The following is a 19,471-nucleotide window of genomic DNA, read 5'->3' as shown; positions in this document are numbered from 1 at the left end:
CCCTAATCTAATAGATAATTTTCAATATATCGCATTAAAATTTAACAATCGATAAATTAGTTAAATACATAAAATGCGATATAAATCACACAATATATCACTTCGTTACTTTATAAGAATGAGATTTTCATATTACGTTTGTGCTTTATCAAGGTTATTGCATCGTTTATTCTAGACAAATCGTTAAAATTCACGATTATTGATAACTGAGGATGCAAAAATTATTTTACTTGTGATATAAAGAAATTAATAATGAGGTATAACAAAATTAAAAATATAATTTATTTTCAAATAATTTTATCAAAACTGTATAATACATGTGTTGTACAAATAGTTATTATACAGCTATTGTTGTTATGCACTTTAGTCAAAAAGGCCAAAGCCCATGTCATCGTCATCCGATTCGGATTCTTCTTTCGCTGGCTTTTTCTCTTCTGTTAATAAAATTGGAATTAGTAATACTCTCGATTTTATTTTCTTTAAAAATAATTACAAATAGTAGAATGAAAATTTACCTTTCTTTTCTTCAACTGGAGCTGCGACTGCTCCAACTGGTGCTGCAGTTGCACTATCAACTGCGACATTACCAACTGGCATGGATGATAATGTCTCACGTCCTGCAAGAATTAAAATCATTTTTATAAAATATAAAATAATTTAAAAAATACTTTATGTATAGTTTACCATATAAAATACTTTTCTCATTTGCACCAGTAAACTATTTTGCATAAGAATAAAAAATTTTAGGATACAAAATAAATATAAATTTTGTTTGTTGCTCGTTTTTTTAAAAAGTACAAAGAATGCGGTTACTTTTAAAATTTTTCACTTGTTTGGTAGAATAGCATCAAGTAACATGCAAATAATGTAAAAAACCATAATACAATTGACTGTCTAAATATTGTTTTTTAGCATTTATTATTGCGAATACCTGTTCCTGTATCCAAATACATAATGTGTATAACATCTATGATAATATTAATTTGTAAAAAATATTAATATAGATGATAGAGTTTAGGAAGAATAAAAAACTCACGAGTTGGAGTCATATGTACTTTTATTTTCTTATTCAATTTTTGTTACCTAAGCTGTTATTCAAATTAAAAAGAATCACGGTTATACTTCAGAAATGTTTTTATAAATTCCATATGAAAATATTTGTTTTATGAATCTTTTAAAATTATACTTTGCATGTTTTTATCATTTATTTATATTGATATAAATAACGAAAGCAACTTAAATATATTTTTTCACTGCAATAATCAACTTTTACTAACTTATTATGTATGTTTTACCAAAAAAAACAGTGAAAGTTAATTTGTGACTAATTTCCTCTATCACTACAATCATAGACTTTATTCATCCAGTAATTTCATATAAAATTTCTGCTATTGTTTAAAACAACTTGTACCATTTAATTTCAAAAGAAAAAAGTTAAAACTAAACATTATTTTATGTTGTATACACATGTACACACATGTACATACAGTTATTATTCATATGTAGATTTATTTATTAAAATATAACTGAAAACAACAAAATAAGCATACCTTGTGCAATAAGTTCATCAATTGATTTTCCATTCAATCTTGATATAACTATTTTAAGTTTCTCATTATCCGTTTCAATTCCAACGGATGATAAAATTTTTTCAATATCATTTTGGCTAGGAGAAGGTTTGCCTCCTAGAGCTGCTAAAAGATAAGCGGCCACGTAACGCATTCTGAAAAATAAAATACACTGTTCATTTCTATTTTATTTTATACTACTTTCTTTAATTAAGATAAAATAAACTAAGTTATTTCAGTAAAAAAATTACCATCATTGTTTATCAGTCGAAAGATGGTGATTGTTTAAATCATCATGTACATAGATTAAATTTTTAAATAAAATGAGATGAGATCACTTATTGAACAATGTATAAAATAAAAATATATTTCAAGCAGAACAAAAGTAGATGCGACATTAATTTAAGTACCATTATGTTGCACATGTTTCTCTATTTTTATAACATATAAATACATACTAAATGATGATTAATCTACATTATACATAGGTAACAAGAACAAAATAATATTCAATTTACAAAATGTGACAGTACAAACAAGTAAAATAAATTTTATTGTTAATATTTGTCTTGTACCAAGTATTTTTAAAATTAGTTAAATTTTAAAATTTACAATATTTAAATGTCTATTATTTATGTAGCTATAATTTAGATAAAATGAAAATTACTTTCAACCACAAAAATATAAATATACGATTTTTGTTCTCAATAACATGCTCGCAACACATTCTTGCTTAAATGTATGATGCTTGTACCATTAATCGAATCGCAAAACATCTTCAATTATAATTTATTATTTTATAAATAAATTATGTCATTTAGTTCGTTAATATATGATATGTTCATAATATTTAATATCATGTACTAAAAATTATAATGTAATGTTTATATTTACCTTTAAGTCTTACGACACGAAACGTGGATTACGCTTGAAGAAGAATGTGCCAACGGTTTGAGACGTTGGTAGATGGTAAAGAACATGAAAAGATAAAATCGGAAGAGGGTAAACGTATTTCTATGAACGACTACAGTGCCACCTAAGATGTCTACAGTTAAATATTAAGTAGTTTTTAGATTTTAGCTTTCATTTTTGAAATAGTTTGGTATTTTAACAAATGAATAAATCGGTTTAATATTTAACATTTCGGAAATACATTACAACTATATTTTAACACTATATTCAATATATTAGTATTGAAATTTATATTATTTATAATATTCAAAATTATTATTACATATTGTAATTCGTAGCATTCAACTAGTTTTAAAAATATTTGTTACAAAACAAATGTTAACAGTGAATTTTATTTTACTTATTTATACTATCACATTTTGTAAATTGAATGTTATTCTATGATAGTATATTTTGTAATTAAACATTTTTATAAATTCATTCATAGTATATTTAAAACTTTTCACTAATATAATTTGTTATTGTTTATTTCACCCCTTTTTGTTCTGTTTTATCTTTATAATATATTTATGTTTCTATGTGAACATTTTGACATAAGGGTATCTTTTATCTTTAATGCATATGAAAAGTATGTCACGTTTTCATAAAATTTTAATATAACATTTATTAATTTAATGCTTAAATAAAAAATATGCATTTATGTAATTTAATTTTTAAAACTACATGAACCAATTAAAAAAGGTAATTTCAGATTTAGATAATTAGAAATATATTTTCTTTTATCGCTGAGCTAGTGAAATACGAATTCAGCAGCATTGAGTATTTCAATACTTGTTAAGAGTTGATAGATCGATTTAGAAGCTTGTTATCTTTGTTATCTCGTATTGATAATTCAGTCATCTTTACCGTGAAACAAACTCAAAAAATGTATAGATATAAACCATTTTCTGAGTCAATAAAAATCAATAAGAACATAGTGCTATTCAAATTATTAAAATAAATTCAATTCATACCGATGTGTAAATTGTTTTTTGTGATATTGTGCATATTTATACGTTTTCATAGACAATGGGGAGAAAAATTTTGTTTTCAAAAGAAAAATGCGTATAAAATGATCGATTTCATTATAGAAATCAATTGAATCTGAACAAATTGAGAAACTAAGAAGCATTTTTATGAAAATTTACATAACAATTTATCATTTTTTTAAACGGAAAACTGAATTAATGATTTGTGGTGTTAGAGTGTGCTATTGTTTAAATGGTTATATAAGTGTCTTATTTACATACCTAAAGTATTAACTAACAAGGTATACTATAATATATTATAGTTTTAATATTTGTCATTTTTATGTATGTGCATGGTCCTGTAATAAAATATTTTTTGTTCAGTTATTAATTTAAATACATATATATATATTAAAATGCTACTCTTCATTGAAATATTTTCTTTCTTTTATTATTTAATCACTAAAATACTGCTGTTCTTATTTCGACAATAACATGTTTAGATTTGTTATTTATTTATGATTACTAATATATAATAATATAATATTTATAATTACTAATTTATTTAATTTTTATTTTTCAGGAATAATGTTGAACAGTGTAACCAAACATATTTTACACTGTTGTTTATTATTTATTGTTATAATTGTTTTTGAATTAGTTTTTGGTGGACTTAGTTGGAACAGTGATAATAAAGGACAATTAGATCCATGGGTTCAATATGGATTTGTTGGTGCACTTACTTTATATGTGTTACGAACGCTTACATTTCTTTCTTTTCCTCAAGTTTTATTTAATTTTATTGGATTGACAATTTATAATGCATTCCCAGATAAAGTTATATTAAAGGGTTCACCATTGCTTGCTCCATTCATTTGTATTAGAATAGTGACACGTGGTGACTACCCACATCTAGTGAAAGAAAACGTAAATAGAAATTTAAACAAGTGTGTAGAAACAGGTTTAGAGAATTTTCAAATTGAAGTAGTAAGTGATAAACCAATTGGATTAGCCTTTCATCGAAGAGTTAGAGAAGTTGTTGTACCACTAAATTATCACACAAGCAGTGGTGCTTTGTTTAAAGCGCGTGCTTTACAGTATTGCTTAGAAAGTTCAGTAAATGAATTAGCAGATAATGATTGGATTGTGCACCTTGATGAAGAAACTTTACTGACTAAGAATTCTGTCCGTGGAATATTGAATTTTGTATTGGATGGAAAACATCAATTTGGACAAGGCCTTATAACATATGCAAATGAAGATGTTGTTAATTGGCTTACCACTTTAGCAGACAGTTTTAGAGTGGCAGATGATATGGGAAAATTGAGATTACAATTTACTATGTTTCATAAGCCATTCTTTAGTATGAAAGGTTCTTATGTTGTTACTCAGGTAATTATTTATTACATAAAAAATAAATTTTATTGTTTGTTATAGTGAAATATTACAAAATTTCGTTATTGTAGATGGGTGCAGAAAAGCAAGTTTCTTTTAACAATGGGTTGGATGGATCTGTTGCAGAAGATTGTTTCTTTGCAATGAAAGCATTTACTCAAGGATATACATTTAACTTTGTAGATGGTGAAATGTGGGAAAAATCACCATTTACATTATGGGATTTTGTACAACAAAGAAAAAGATGGCTACAAGGTATATTACTTGTCGTACATTCCAAAGCTATTCCATTAAATAAAAAGTTACTTCTAGGCATATCTTGTTACTCATGGGTAACATTACCTCTATCTACTTCAAATGTTATATTAGCTGGACTATATCCAATTATCTGTCCACCATTTATAGATTTTCTATGCGCTTTCATTTGTGCAGTGAATATTTATATGTATATTTTTGGAGTAGTTAAATCATTTTCTTTATATCGATTTGGTATTGCTCGGTTTATATTGTGTATATGTGGGGCATTATCAACAATTCCTTTTAATTTGATAATTGAGAATGTTGCTGTTATATGGGGTATATTTGGCAAAAAGCATACATTTTATGTTGTTAATAAACAGTACAAAAGTTATGAACCATAAATTGTATCACATGCAAATCTATTTAAATAATGTAATAACCATTAGAACATTTAAAAGCAGCATATATGTACAGTGGCAAACATATACTTAGAAACATAGGAATAATCATATTTGTATTGTCTTTATTATTGTATCAATAATATTTATAATTTACTTCTTTTTATTTCTTACATGTTTGACGTACAGTCAATCCACGTATAACACAGTAGTTATATTTCAAAACATACTATGTTATATTAAATCATGCTATGCAGGACTATAGGTTATCAAGAATAAGAAGCAAACAATTTTCAAAAACAAGGGTCCCTAATATATTATAGGGACCATTGGATAATTCTTCATTTTCTGATCAGTCCACTGATGAGAGGATGATCCTGTAAAACGAATGTTCATAAGTATGTATCCGCCACTGTATATATATATCTATTTATATGTTCAAAACATTCATGAATTAGCTATTAAATTATTTATTTTTCAAATTATTAAAAGGATTAAAACATTCTTTAGTGTTATGAGTTTGTTACTATATCATAATTCATATAAGATATTTATATAAGAAATTTATACAAGTTTACTATGTATAAACTATAAGCAATTCTGTAGAAAAAATTTAATAATTACTTCAAGTGTGTACCTAAATACTTCCAACTAATTTTTAGACATATTATTTTGAAAAATTATTGAAATATAATTTATTTAATTTAATATGATATTTTATCATTTCACATGGAAAACATATTACATACTTACAATATATGAATACTTATAACAAGAATAATGCTTTAATGTTTGCATTTATCAATGTTAATTAATCATTAAATTTGATCTTTTTGTCATTCAAAAGACTTGAGAATTTAGAATAAATTTATTTGTTCTTCTAATATACATTCTATAAAACGAATGTACGAGTTTCATTAGAAAGCAGAAAAATAAGGACAACATAAATAACTATAAATATAAAATCTACTATACACAATAGTAACACGTATAATCAAAAATTAATTTTGTGGTACAAAGTTTTAAAGAATAAGTGCTATATTAAATTTCTGAAAATTTAGTTCAAAAAATAAAAATTATTTATTATTGGCTAATAATTTAAGGAGTACAGTTTCTTTGGTTTTGTAAAAATAGTACAAAATAATAAATTATTATTTATTTTAAAATACTTATTCAATCTAAAGTCACTCATTATAGTTCGATAATGTGTAGTAATACATAATCTTGAATAAATAAGTGGATATGATAAATATAGAAGGCATTGTGGATAGAGGTTTTTTTTTTTAATAATAATCTTTATTTTGTTGTGTACTGATTTTGATTTATTTTATTAAATGTATATGATATTGGTTTTAACGGATAATTTACATGTATTTGTATATAATTTCAAAATTTAATATAGAGGGCAAGTAATTAAATGAGTGTGTTTAGAAGAAATCAAGCATTATTAAATAAAACTTATATTGTCTAGTTAGAGAAATAAAAGATATGTTGTGTTTTGAATAAAATTATTACATATATAAAGATTATGTAATATTATAAGAAATATATTTGAAAATGTGTAGCATATCTAACCTATATTTATATTATAAATATACTTCTAATTCATTTGCATTAATTTTATACACAAGCTAAAATATATTAAAGCCTCAGTCTGCTTAGATTGAACAATTTAAATAGTAACTCATTACTAAACTGAAAATAATTATTTATAATTAATGTATATTCCTAATGCCTATTATATATATGCCTAAATTGATGAGTGAAACATCAAAACTTACAGGTTCATCGATTCATATCATGTATCTTTAATAATTTATCAATATCTTCTTAAGCGAACTATAATTTATTAAATAGAATATTTTTATATCTATAACATAGATTTCTTGTATATTTATGCAAGCAAATGGCTGTAATTTCAAATTTGCAATATTTTCGAAAATACAATATGTCTTCTACAAAGTTATTATTGTCTTCAATGGAGATAATTCTGCCATCTATAATTCCTAACTTGTATTGAAATGTCTTTTGTAATAAATTATTTAATTTATAGTATATATATTAAAATTATACTGACATTTGTGTATTATATATATTTATATAATACATGTTTTATATGTAAAATGAAATTATGAACTAAGAAAACAGCAAAATATGATTTAAATTACAAATTAAACTATATGATTAATAATGAACATTAAGTTTTTCATTTCATTAAAATACGTTGGTCACTATAAGAACATATTTCTTGTAATGCAAAAATTATTAAATGCTGTTTTCTTGGAGTAAGAATACCTATAGTCTATTGAATATTATAATCTAATTTTAATGTTGGAAATATTAAATTATATGATTAAATGTCAATTAAGCTTAAATAATAGATTGTACAAAATATTTTCTATTATTTCAAAATAAAAATATCAAATATTGTCAAAGCTGTGAATAAGAAAACTTTAATACTTGCATTATATCTAATATATATAGTATAATTATTTTAATAAAAATGTTGATCTTTTTAGAAATAAATTAAATATATATAAATTAGTTCCTTATAATGAACACAATTATTTTATTTTTTAACTAGTTTCAAATATATAAAGTACAGTAAGTATCTTTTTATGAACAATATTTGTCAATCTACAAAATTAAAATTTTGAAAATATATTGTCTAAGAAATAGTGGTATACTAAAAGAATATGGAAAAGGGAGGGAGAAAATTATTTGGTAATCTCTTAAAATGCTTTTATTAATTTATTTTTCAATATTATTAATAGAAATAAATTTACAAGTAATTTAAATAGTTATTAATAATATTACAAAGTTGGATTTAAAATGAAGTAATACTTTCAATCAGCACCCTCTGCAGTAAAGCAGTTTCAAACGATTCTCTTGAATTCCTGATAAAAAAATTACGAGAAAACACACGTTACGAATGAAATCTCCGATTATACGTAAAAAATATTCATGCGTGAAAAAAGAAACATCTATATATGAAGTACAAATATAAACAGTCATAGTGAAGCCAATACTGGATAAAAACAACTTTTGCTATATTTGAACATAAAAAAATAAATACTATCTAGAATTTTATAACCTATAAGGAATAATATGTTTTAAATAATTTAAGAATTACGAAAAATTAGAACGATATCATCGATACGAAAATGGGAGAAAAGGATATTGTGCAGGCTGTTGTTCTTGCGGATGATTTTGTAACAAATTTGACACCAATGCAAGATATATTTCCAAGTATTCTAATGCCAATTATAAACGTACCACTTTTAGATTATCTAATAGAAACCCTCATTAAGTCTAAAATACAAGAAATATTTCTTTATTGTAGTAGCCATGTAGACTTAATAAAAACATATGTAAAGGAAAAAAAATGGTCAAGGATTTTAATTTCTTTAATTATATCAGAGGGTTGTAGATCTCTTGGTGATGCGCTTAGAGATATTGATACAAAAGGTTCTATTCGTGGTAATTTTATACTGATACGAGGAAATACATTTATTAATGCAGATCTTACAAGCACTTTAAACAATCATTGTGCTAAGCTCAATAAAGATAAAGGCGCAACAATGACTATATTGTTAAGAAACTTTGGTTCTACAAATAATTCTTTATTGAAAAAAGAAGCATCTTTAGTAGTTTCTGATAAAACTAGCAAGAAGGTTTTGCATTATAGTAAATTAAGGAATCATGAGAAGAAAGTCAAACTGGAATTAAATTGGTTTTTGGATCATAATGAAATTGAGATTAATACTTGTTTTATGGATACTCACATTTATTTGTGTTCTCCTTCTGTGCTTCCATTATTCTCCGATAATTTTGATTTTCAAGTAAGTTATATTTCCATCTGAGATTAAGTGAATTATTTATAAATATTAGTATTATTACAATGTTTTAAAGATAGATTATTGTTTTAAAATTTGTAAAAATAATAGTATATTTTGTGTGTTACTAATAGACAATGGAAGATTTTATCAAAGGAGTACTGATGAATGAAGAAATTTTAAATTACCGAATTTATTGGCAGCAATTAAATCCTGAAGATTATAGTTTACCAATTGTATCATGGAATGCATACCAAACTCTTATTCGTGATATTTTAAACAGGCACAGTTTTCCACTTACGTTAAATGCCATTCCATTTTTAAAAAATTTTATTTGTATGCCAAGAAGCACTTATAAACATAGAAATGCTACGCTTGCTAAGGGTTGTATATTAGAAAAAGATAGTGTACTTTGTCAAAACAGTACACTTGGGAATGATACATTTGTTACAAGATCTGTTATTGGTCATAATTGTTTAGTGGGTTCTAATGTAACCATTATGAATTCATATATTTTGTCAAATACTAAAATTGAAGATAATTGTACTATTATGAACAGTATAATATTTTCAAATTGTGTTATTAAACATAGTGTACAAATAAATGGATGTGTATTATGTCCTGAAACAAATATTGATATTCAAAAAGAGTATACTGATTCTATTTTAGAATCAAAAGATAATAAAATTTCTATAAGAAAAATATTGGAAATTGATATGGATAATGAACTCGAGTTCTTTAAAGATTATGACATGACTGAATGTGATAATTATTCTACAGATATAACAACTAGCAATGAAGGTTCTGAATGTAATTCACCAGTTCCTGATGACAGAAACATATTCTTATCTGAAGTAATTGATAGTTTATTAAGGGGCTTTCAAGATAAACTTAACTGGGAGAACTTAATTTTGGAAATAAACTCATCAAGATACGCATATAATGTTACTATGAGTGAAGTGACATACAATGTTATTAAAGCTATATTAAGTTTACCTTTCCATTATCTTTCGGAAAAAAAAGAAACTGTAAATAATCAAAATTATCAAAGAAACTTAAAAGTTATGGTAACTTATTTTCATCCAATTATACTGAATTACGTCAAAACGGAAGATGCTCAAGATGACTGTCTACGGGCAATAAAAGAAGTTGCTAGTACAACACAGGAATTACTACCATTTTTACAATACTTGTTACACCTTCTTTATGATATAGATGTATTATCAGAAGAAAAAATTTTAGAATGGTACAAATCTAGTGATAAAAATGTAGATGAGTTTCAAAACAACAAAATAATAAGAACTGCAATACAACCATTTATAAAATGGTTGGAAGAAGCTGAAGAAGACTCCAGTGCAAGCGAAGATAATTAAATATAACTTGAAATCTTGTATACTTTTTGACAAGAATATTTGTAAAATGTACATTTCTTAAGATATTTCAAACATTTTGTGAGAGCAAAACAAAATACAGTACAAAATTAATTTTTTATTTTAATTCCTGTATCTTATAGCAATTTTCTATAATTATGAATATGAAGTAATTCAATTTAAGGACATACTAATTTGAAATCAAACTGTTATTGCTTTATAAAAGGTTACATTCTATAAGTATAGTAACTAAAATAATTATTAAAATGAGTTGTAGTTTTATATCTATTAATGTAATTTAATGTATAATTGAAATTTATCATTGTAAAATAAAAATAATTCACTGTATGCAATGTAACATTTTTATTATTGTGTCAACTTTCTTTTTGTAATAATACACTTTGAGCAATAATACAGATCATGTGTAAATAAATTATGCTTTGTAGATTATCATGCATATCGATTACAGACCTTATTAAAATATTTTGAATAATACATTTAAAAAAAAATATAAGCATAAATTATTCTGTAGGCAAAATAGTATCTGTTAGATTGTGCCAAGCTTGATGACGATGATCTGGAAATTTAATTGCATCTATCCAGTGTCGTAATCGTGCACCTTTGCTATTACAACTTAATTCAAGTCCACCTACATACAAATAAAAAACACATTAATGTGATAGTATCAAATAATTTAATAATGTAAATACAAATAATGGACATGATAATGAAATGTTAAAAGAAAAACAATTGTTCAAATTTAATTTTTAAAAATTGAAACATAGTCAAACAAATATGTTGATTTTTGTTTACATAATACTTATGAAAGTAGAATATTAATTTAGTTTCTTAAAATTTTAAATTATATAATATTTTTCATAAAAAAAATTAACACATTACCTAGATAATCATTACTCTTGCCAAAATCCTTATCCCATACTGTAAGATATAATGTGAGTTTCATAAGGTCCGTTAATCGAGTAGTAAAAATGAACTCTTCGTTCCATTCTGGATTTAGAGTTTTCCACTTGATAGTTGTATTTTGTGAATTGCGACCTGCAATCTTCTTTGAGACTAGCTTCCTAGCGGTGAAACGTGCAATTGAATAGTCAAAGACACGTTGTTTGTGATTGTTTGTCACATTCTCTATAAGGCACAACTTGACAAATGGGTCAGAAAATCCATTACTATCCATAGGAAGTAGATTTGTAGCTCGATGAACTATGACCATCAATGCTCTGCGTCTTGTACAGTAACTTAAACTCAATTGAATCTCTCCTCGTCCACTGGAAAATATGCCCCAACATGCTTCTTCGTTGTCCACCTATGCCAACGTCGAGCTCTTATATCTTAGTGTCTGCAATAATGCAAGTAAAGTCGGCCGTCGCGAAAAATTGAAGGCGCGATGAAAATAATTAGAAAAATTGTGCTTAAGTCATAATGCTATATAAGTAATATGAAAACATTGAATGTATAAGGAAAACAAATTTAGAAGATACAAACTAGTCTGTGTAATAATAAGTAATGTATAATGTCAAATAATAAAATAATAGTAAATACTATTATATATATACTATTTAATTTATATGATTTTCATTTAATAAATATTATTAAGGAGAAAACGGGAAATAAAGTTTAATTATACGTACTGCATAATGATTTTGCAATGGGACATTATAATGTTTTGTTTGACGAGGTTGTAACTCGTACAGGGGAAACTTCGCTTCTCCTAGAAAGTCTTGGCCTGATGGATCGTCCTGAAGAATCATGATGTGTAGTGCTTTGCCATTCCATATCTATTATGGAACAATCAGACAATTCTATTAGTTTTAATTGTAAGGTATTTATATATTATACAAAGAATTTGCATTGTTCATACATCCGTTTCTGCTGTTCCATAAAAATTTAGTGTCTCATTGAATTCTGGATCCCGTGTTTTGTGAACTGTTTTTGTTCGAAGACGCTTTGTAGTCGAAACTGTCTCTATTGGTAATATGTTGAGCTTGCAAAATGGGTCGGCAAGACCATGAATATCCATTGGCTGCAAACCTCGTGCTCGTTCCACTTTGCATTGGAGGCACTGAACTACTGGGTCGTATCGCAAGGAGACTTCGAGAGTTCCATAATTTTGCCCCATTTCTATTATTAATAATATAATTGAATTATTTTTAAGTAATGTTTTAAAATATTTATGAATAAATCTACGAAACTCAATGAAAGAATAAAAAATATAGAAATAAAGTAATGCTCGCATATCTAAAAGAATTAGACTGCAGATAAGTGAAATGGAATCATAAATCACTATTTAAAACAATTTGATTGTTGCTCTGAACATGCGCGAAAGGTTGATATCGCCGTCGTCGGTGGATAATAGCCATTCGATTTGATGTTTGAAAGCTACTAAAATGAATTCAACCAGTGAAATAGTGTAAACATTCCAGCTTTCGTCTTTCACGTTCACTATAAATTTACTGTGATAATTATTCAGGATGCACATCTAAAGCATAAAGTAAAATTCGCCTTCAGCGACTGCCATATCAATATGTGTATGTACAGCATCTGTTTGAAATTCGCCTCACCAAGCATATGTAATATGTAATAAGAGATGTGCTCATTATTATGTTCAATTTTTACATATCTCGATTCAAGTATGACTGCAATCTTGATTTCATTTCAATTATGAGAGCAATACTGTAAAATGATACTGACAAAAATTTGTATTAACAATTGCAATCATGTTTAGATGTGTAAATATAAACTGTTGTACATATATGTACATTTAATGCATGTACACTGAATATATTATTCTAATATATTGTAATATGTGTGTAGTATTTCGTATAAAATAAAGATCTCTGGTATACATGTATATATAAATGATGTGCTGATTTTTAAATAATTAAATTATGCTTTTATTTTTCTATTTTTTATCAACTATACTTGTTTATTGCAGCTATATTTAATATTATATATTTACCGTGCTCCGACATTTGTAGACGTGGTAAAATGATTTGATTGTTGCTGTGAGCACTGTTGAAAAGGCTCTCCTTTTCTGAGCATGGTTGGCTTCCTTCCTGATTCATGTGTTTCTCGTGGCTTTGAAACTGTTCTGGAATTTGGTCCGTTAGAATGATTGTCGTTGTTGGTGTTATTGGAACCATTGAAGAATTCGGTCTATAATGTATTAAGTGACATCAGCTAAACTTCTACTCTTTTGCTTATCATCCTTACGTACCTGAAAGATTGTACCTGAGAACTTTTTAATCGATCACATGAATGGAATTCTATTCTACGATAATCATCCTTTATTTCATAAGGATCATCAAATTTTGTATTTTTTTCTTCAACCATTTCATCTTCAAATGAAACATGCTGTTCAATTTGGGGATCATTAGTAGCTTTTCCATTTGTTCGTAAACAGGAACTTGTAACTGAAGCAGTTGGTGAAACATGACTGCACTGAGATGTAATAGAAAAGGTAGACCTATTTAATTGATCTGAACATTCTTCACGATTATTTAATAGTGACAGATCAGTTGATCGTTGCCCAGGTGATGTTTTAGATACACTACTACTAGTTGATTGAGCAGAATTAGGGAATGGTGAAAGAGTTTTAATAGTAAGGCTATCTTGATTTCTTTGTAAGTTTGTAAACGAATTTGAGTGACCTCGAGTTAATGCTAGACGTCGTGTCGCTTCTTCATCAGAAGAAGAATCTTGAAGTTCAGTAGTTTCAAGAGATTTATTTCCTCCAATTGTCCAGGTAGATTGCTTATGACCTATTCTCGACCATCCACGTTCCTGTAATTTTAAAGAAATAAAGAGTGTTTATTACAATAGTATTAATAAATCTGTAAGTAATTAAGATTGTATTAAGGTAAAATTTTTAACAAAATTTTGAAGATATCTAATAAACGAATTTTGTAAATATAATAGAATTTCAATTATTTATTCCTATTTTCGATTCTTTAGCAATACATAGATTAAGATACCTTTTTTTCGGGTAAAATATATTTTGGCATTCCTTTAATAAACCAAGCACCACTTTTTTTCCACATTTCTCTAGTTTCTGCACATATTCGACAAAGAAATTGTCTTTGACTACTGCTTGAACGTTTAACAATTCGTTGCATAGTTGTTCTTTCTTGTACATGTTTTGTCATAGTTAATACATCTTTTATTGATGAAGCATTTGAAAACGTTGAATTAAGTTCATTAGTTTCAATACCACATTTCTGACATATATATTTATGACAGTCTTTGCAAAGATTTGGTGTTGCACCCATAACTACACCAAATTTTTCGCCACAAAGAGCACAAGAACATACACAATGTGTACCACTGGAACATCGGGTACTACAATTTTTTTTCTCATTCAATCTTGTCCCAGTAACAATACAGACATTGCGTTTCATATTCTCTAATCTTTCCACTAATCTGCCAATCCGTTCTTGTTCTGATAAATCCAAAGCTTCTGCTCTTTGAATGACCTAACATATTAAAACAAAAAATATCTAATTATACCTGGTAATGATAAAACAAAAATAATTGGGTTATCAAATTATCACCTTTAGTTGTAACAATGAAAAAATATTTCATAGATGATTAAAATGGTTTTAAAATGTGAATATGTCCAGGAAAAATTTTATTTTTATTATCATATTTTCTAAATTTGGTAGGTTCATAGGTGTATTTATTTATGTAACATTTTTCCTTTCTTTAATACTTCTTTTATACTTTGTATTAATATGTATTCAGCTATTATAATAAAATGGCCTAAAATCTCAAAATTAAAAATCAAAAGTCAACAATTTTATTTATATAAATTTTTTGAAATGTTCAAAAATTATTTATCTATCTGTTCATCTTTCTTTCTTTTTTTTGTAAGGAATTGTACTGTGTAATTAACATAATATGATAGATATAATATGATTTTCTAAATTATTACTTCTTTTTATTCACTACTATATTGTAGGAGGCAGTTTTATACAAATTTGCACAAGAGCAGTCCATTACCATGTGAGGATTCTACTGAGAATCATGTTATTATACAGTTAAATACATATTAATATTAAGTATAAGAAAAAAAATATGTAAAGAAACATTGTTTGACATCACTCAACCAAAGAAGGTAGTTAAATAATGTGTTTGAAATGCAACATTTTGTATGTGTAGATTACTCAAACAATAACTTAAAATTGTATTATTATTTCAATGTTCTTAAAATATATTTCTGTACTCATATGTAATTCAAATTTTAACAAATTTTTTCATGTAAATAAACAAATTTTGATATATTAAATTTTATCATTAAATAAATATCCCAATTTGTTTTTTACAATATTGAGGCCAAAATTAAAAAAAAAAATTGAAAAATAAAATTAAAAATTATTAATTATCATTAATTTAAACATTTACCTGTATAATCGTTTTTTGTTCTTCTTCACTAAGCACAAATGAGGGTGCATAGCGACTTATATCACCAGAATAAGAATTAGAATAATTACCCCATTTTGAATCTAAAGAACCAGTCTTTACAGACCATCCTGTACGTAACCTAATTAGAAATTAATTTAATGACAACTTATATAATATTTAAAAACAATTAATGTATAAAATAATCAATCATTTTAATAAAAAATTGTCATATTTATTAACTCTTTTATTTATCAAATATAGATTCTATTAATACATGTACACTGGTACTTACTTCGCTCTCAATGCTAAATGTCGATCATTTGGACAAACCCATCTGGTTCCTCTACCTGAATCTTTTACCGTAATATCCATTATATTTTTATTTAATGAAACTTTTAAGTCATTCGAAAGATATTATGAACATCATGTAACATTGGTTAACCTGTAAAAAAATGAAATAAAAGTAATGTGATGCATTAATTACAAAGGATTTTTACTAACAAGTTATCGTTATTTTACAAAGTAATAAGGATTTATTCTTAGCACTTTTCCTAAAACTTGGTTGATATTTAACATTTAAGGTTACTACCAGATATTAATAAAATTTATTTTACTTATTAAACTGCGCTACAAAATATCTTCACCATTTATTACGAATTTTGAATTATTATTTATTATTAACAAACAGACTTTGATATTTCTACAAACAACAAAATGAACATGGTATATAAAAATGAGAGTAAAGTGTAACAAGTAATAAATAAAATAAAAAGGAACCTTGACTTTATTCATTTAGATAAATGTATTCATATACATACATATATTTGTGTATATCTTTATATCTACTTAAAGGAATTGTTTTATTACATTCTTTTTTCAAATAGAGTATTACGTATATCATTTCTTGACGTGAGAATGTTTTCTCTTTTCTACATATTGAAATTTCTATAACCTTCGTTATTTTCATCTTTAGATTCCTTTCATACTATCAAATCAAAAAATCTTTCTAGTGTATATCGACGTTTAAAAAATTTGAATAATCTACAATTAACAATATAAAAATCTATATTCAATTATTACAAACTGATACTTATATTATTTTCCTAAATTTAATCAAACAAATTATTCTAAGAAAAAGAAAAACATGTAATATGTCTACTTTTTACGACATGTTACAGCAATATGTTTATTTGGTATACCAATTAATTTTTTTCGTAAGTTTTATGCGGCAATTTGTTACTTTCACTTACTAAAAAAAAATGTAATATTAACGCATGTTGGCATCGGTACGAATTATATAAGAAGAAAAGTCCACAATGTCTTTCTAGGCATCTTCTGTACGATGCAACTTTGTTATAAGTGTCTGAAATAAGTACAATATCGCAAGTTAATTTTATACATTCATTAATGCAAATATTGAAGACCGTTAATACTGAAGAAGTGGCAGAGTTTAGAAGAACAGCTTCCACTCAAAATAGACAAGCAACAAGTATCCGCTATGCTTTTATTCCTATATCATTTAAGCTGTTAAAGGGAAACTATCTATATTTGCATCTAAATCGATATTTCAATGGTTCTTGTAACACCTCTTATGTTCTTATTGTAGAGTCGAAATACACCGATGAAAAAAGAAAATACATCTTGGATGTAATGTGTTCTGACAAATTAAAAGGGGATGGAAACCTTCTTAAATTTAAAAATTTAAATAACCAAGAACAAAACATATGCGTGCAAAAACAACAAATGAACACATTAAATTATGTTGAAATAGTAATGTTTTGTAATGGATTTATTATATGCAATGCAATAATTGAAGAAAAGTAGTACGAGACGGGGAGGAGGGAGGGTGGAAGAGGGAAGGGGTACCTTGTAACTCGCAACGGACGCGTGGCAAACATATCGTGTCTGAAAAAAAATGAGCGCGAAAGTTCTGTTAGGCGATCAATCGAAGCTTATGACGCGTGCCATCATTACTCGCAGTTTGTGTTAGTAGCGTTTGAACTAAAAAAATTATTTTTGTACTGAAAACGAAGTACATGTGATTTGAAAATACGTATACAATAAATTGTACATATGTACTTAAATTAACGTATTTAATTTATTATTTCTTTAATAATTCGTTTTGAAAAACATTGTACAACAAATTTAATTTATTTAAATTGTAAATTGTAGGAAAGTTATATGCAATAATAATTGAATTATTAAAGTAAAAAATTAAGCATCGTCCATTTCATCGTGGGTTCGTATAGGAGCAATTTTTTAATTTTTCCAAAAATGAAAGTAAAAAGTATAATATAGATATATAATATGCTTTTGTAATTTATGCATGATATTTTACATTTCCGATTAACATAATTCGTTCGTTATCCTAAGTATTAAACGATATTATAAGTAACAAGAATATTATTTTAATTAATTTAAAAACGTTTAAAATTATCTGAAAGTCTACTTACAAGTTGTACAGAATTCTTCAACTATGTAACATTTAATTAGAAAATGGACAGCAGCCTCGAACCATAATTATTTAGCTTATATATTTTGATTTGTAAAAAATTATAATTACCAAATGTGTCACGGTATTAATGATCTTCCAGAACATTAGTCAGATAGACGAACGGATATACACAGAGCTGTACTTGCCACGCTATCAGCTAGCCGACAAGTGGGTGCTATTATCGCAGAAACTGGCGTACGACTCCACTTCTCTTTCGATACAGGCGCAGAGGGATGCGTGCCATGCGTACAATTACAGGGATGTATCTAGGAAATTCACCGAAAGAAACATTTACAGAGTGTTTACGTTTTTCATGTGGAGCATTTTTTCTGCAAATGGAGAATATTAAAGGAAAATATTGTAAAAGAAGAAAGAGTTTATCTGTTCCTTTTGCGATCAATTTCGGACTACAAAGACTACTTTAATCTGTTTCCTTTTTTAATCGAGCGCTTTAATATTTTTACATTATATCGGTTGTCATTTGAGTTCAATTATATATTAGAAATACGAACATGATGATATTACGAACATAATGTTCAGAGTCACAAGAGATCATTGCAAAACAATAAGATAATTTCGCACATATACATACGTATATATCACAAATGAGGTTTTAACGAAGCTCTGGAATCTTAACTCTGCTTTAAATATGTACCATTTTTTTTATTGTATCTTTTACTTATGATATCATGCGATCTTGAATATTATTGTTTAAATTGTCGTTAAATTCGTCCTGACGGCTACTTTTATATTATATGCGAAAATATAATTTTGTTATTAAAAAAAAAATCTTAAAGCATTTATGCTATTGTATTTTTCAGAGAAAATAGTTT

At 26.2% G+C, this 19,471-nt stretch overlaps 4 protein-coding genes, 1 long non-coding RNA gene and 1 other non-coding gene across 11 annotated transcripts; 2 read left to right on the top strand and 4 right to left on the bottom strand.

Annotated features, from left to right (window-relative positions):
- Nucleotides 1-260: 260 nt before the first annotated feature.
- Rplp2 (ribosomal protein LP2) lies at nt 261-2,619 on the bottom strand. The gene is made up of 4 exons (XM_076324981.1): nt 2,463-2,619; nt 1,551-1,723; nt 516-617; nt 261-434 (listed from the first exon to the last, which is right to left on the bottom strand). The coding sequence occupies exons 2-4, from the start codon at nt 1,720-1,722 to the stop codon at nt 364-366; spliced, it is 345 nt and encodes a 114-aa protein (XP_076181096.1). The 5' UTR covers nt 1,723; nt 2,463-2,619; the 3' UTR covers nt 261-363.
- Nucleotides 1,796-1,870, bottom strand: LOC143154159 (small nucleolar RNA Me28S-Am982). The gene has a single exon (XR_012994007.1). It is a non-coding gene; the product is annotated as a small nucleolar RNA Me28S-Am982 (small nucleolar RNA).
- A 949-nt stretch (nt 2,620-3,568) lies between the features above and the next one.
- Egh (beta-1,4-mannosyltransferase egh) lies at nt 3,569-19,441 on the top strand. 3 transcript variants are annotated; one of them, XM_076324947.1, is made up of 4 exons: nt 3,569-3,789; nt 4,071-4,879; nt 4,954-5,137; nt 18,739-19,441. In XM_076324947.1, the coding sequence occupies exons 2-4, from the start codon at nt 4,076-4,078 to the stop codon at nt 18,744-18,746; spliced, it is 996 nt and encodes a 331-aa protein (XP_076181062.1). In that variant the 5' UTR covers nt 3,569-3,789; nt 4,071-4,075; the 3' UTR covers nt 18,747-19,441. The 3 variants fall into 3 exon arrangements, with proteins under 3 accessions (XP_076181062.1, XP_076181061.1, XP_076181060.1); XM_076324946.1 differs by lacking the exon at nt 18,739-19,441 and adding an exon at nt 5,195-6,186; XM_076324945.1 differs by lacking the exon at nt 18,739-19,441 and having other exon boundaries at nt 4,954-6,184.
- On the bottom strand, nt 3,633-7,442 carry LOC143153576 (uncharacterized). Its single transcript, XR_012993864.1, has 3 exons — nt 7,302-7,442; nt 4,231-4,399; nt 3,633-3,846 (listed from the first exon to the last, which is right to left on the bottom strand). It is a non-coding gene; the product is annotated as an uncharacterized LOC143153576 (long non-coding RNA).
- On the top strand, nt 8,386-11,079 carry Eif2bepsilon (eukaryotic translation initiation factor 2B subunit epsilon). The gene is made up of 2 exons (XM_076324941.1): nt 8,386-9,362; nt 9,491-11,079. The coding sequence occupies exons 1-2, from the start codon at nt 8,685-8,687 to the stop codon at nt 10,727-10,729; spliced, it is 1,917 nt and encodes a 638-aa protein (XP_076181056.1). The 5' UTR covers nt 8,386-8,684; the 3' UTR covers nt 10,730-11,079.
- On the bottom strand, nt 11,075-19,330 carry LOC143153569 (rabphilin-3A). Of its 4 annotated transcripts, none has more exons than XM_076324936.1 (10): nt 18,708-19,330; nt 16,437-16,586; nt 16,145-16,283; nt 14,719-15,216; nt 13,962-14,527; nt 13,704-13,900; nt 12,606-12,865; nt 12,376-12,522; nt 11,627-12,050; nt 11,075-11,375 (listed from the first exon to the last, which is right to left on the bottom strand). In XM_076324936.1, the coding sequence occupies exons 2-10, from the start codon at nt 16,514-16,516 to the stop codon at nt 11,248-11,250; spliced, it is 2,439 nt and encodes an 812-aa protein (XP_076181051.1). In that variant the 5' UTR covers nt 16,517-16,586; nt 18,708-19,330; the 3' UTR covers nt 11,075-11,247. The 4 variants fall into 4 exon arrangements, with proteins under 4 accessions (XP_076181051.1, XP_076181053.1, XP_076181052.1 ...); XM_076324938.1 differs by having other exon boundaries at nt 18,598-18,735; XM_076324937.1 differs by lacking the exon at nt 18,708-19,330 and adding an exon at nt 17,395-17,913.
- Nucleotides 19,442-19,471: the final 30 nt, after the last annotated feature.

This window comes from Ptiloglossa arizonensis, chromosome 13 (genome assembly GCF_051014685.1).
Source record: "Ptiloglossa arizonensis isolate GNS036 chromosome 13, iyPtiAriz1_principal, whole genome shotgun sequence".
Classification (NCBI taxonomy): Eukaryota; Metazoa; Arthropoda; class Insecta; order Hymenoptera; family Colletidae; genus Ptiloglossa; species Ptiloglossa arizonensis.
Note: the sequence above shows the minus strand (reverse complement) of the source record. Positions and strands in the feature narration are given on the sequence as shown.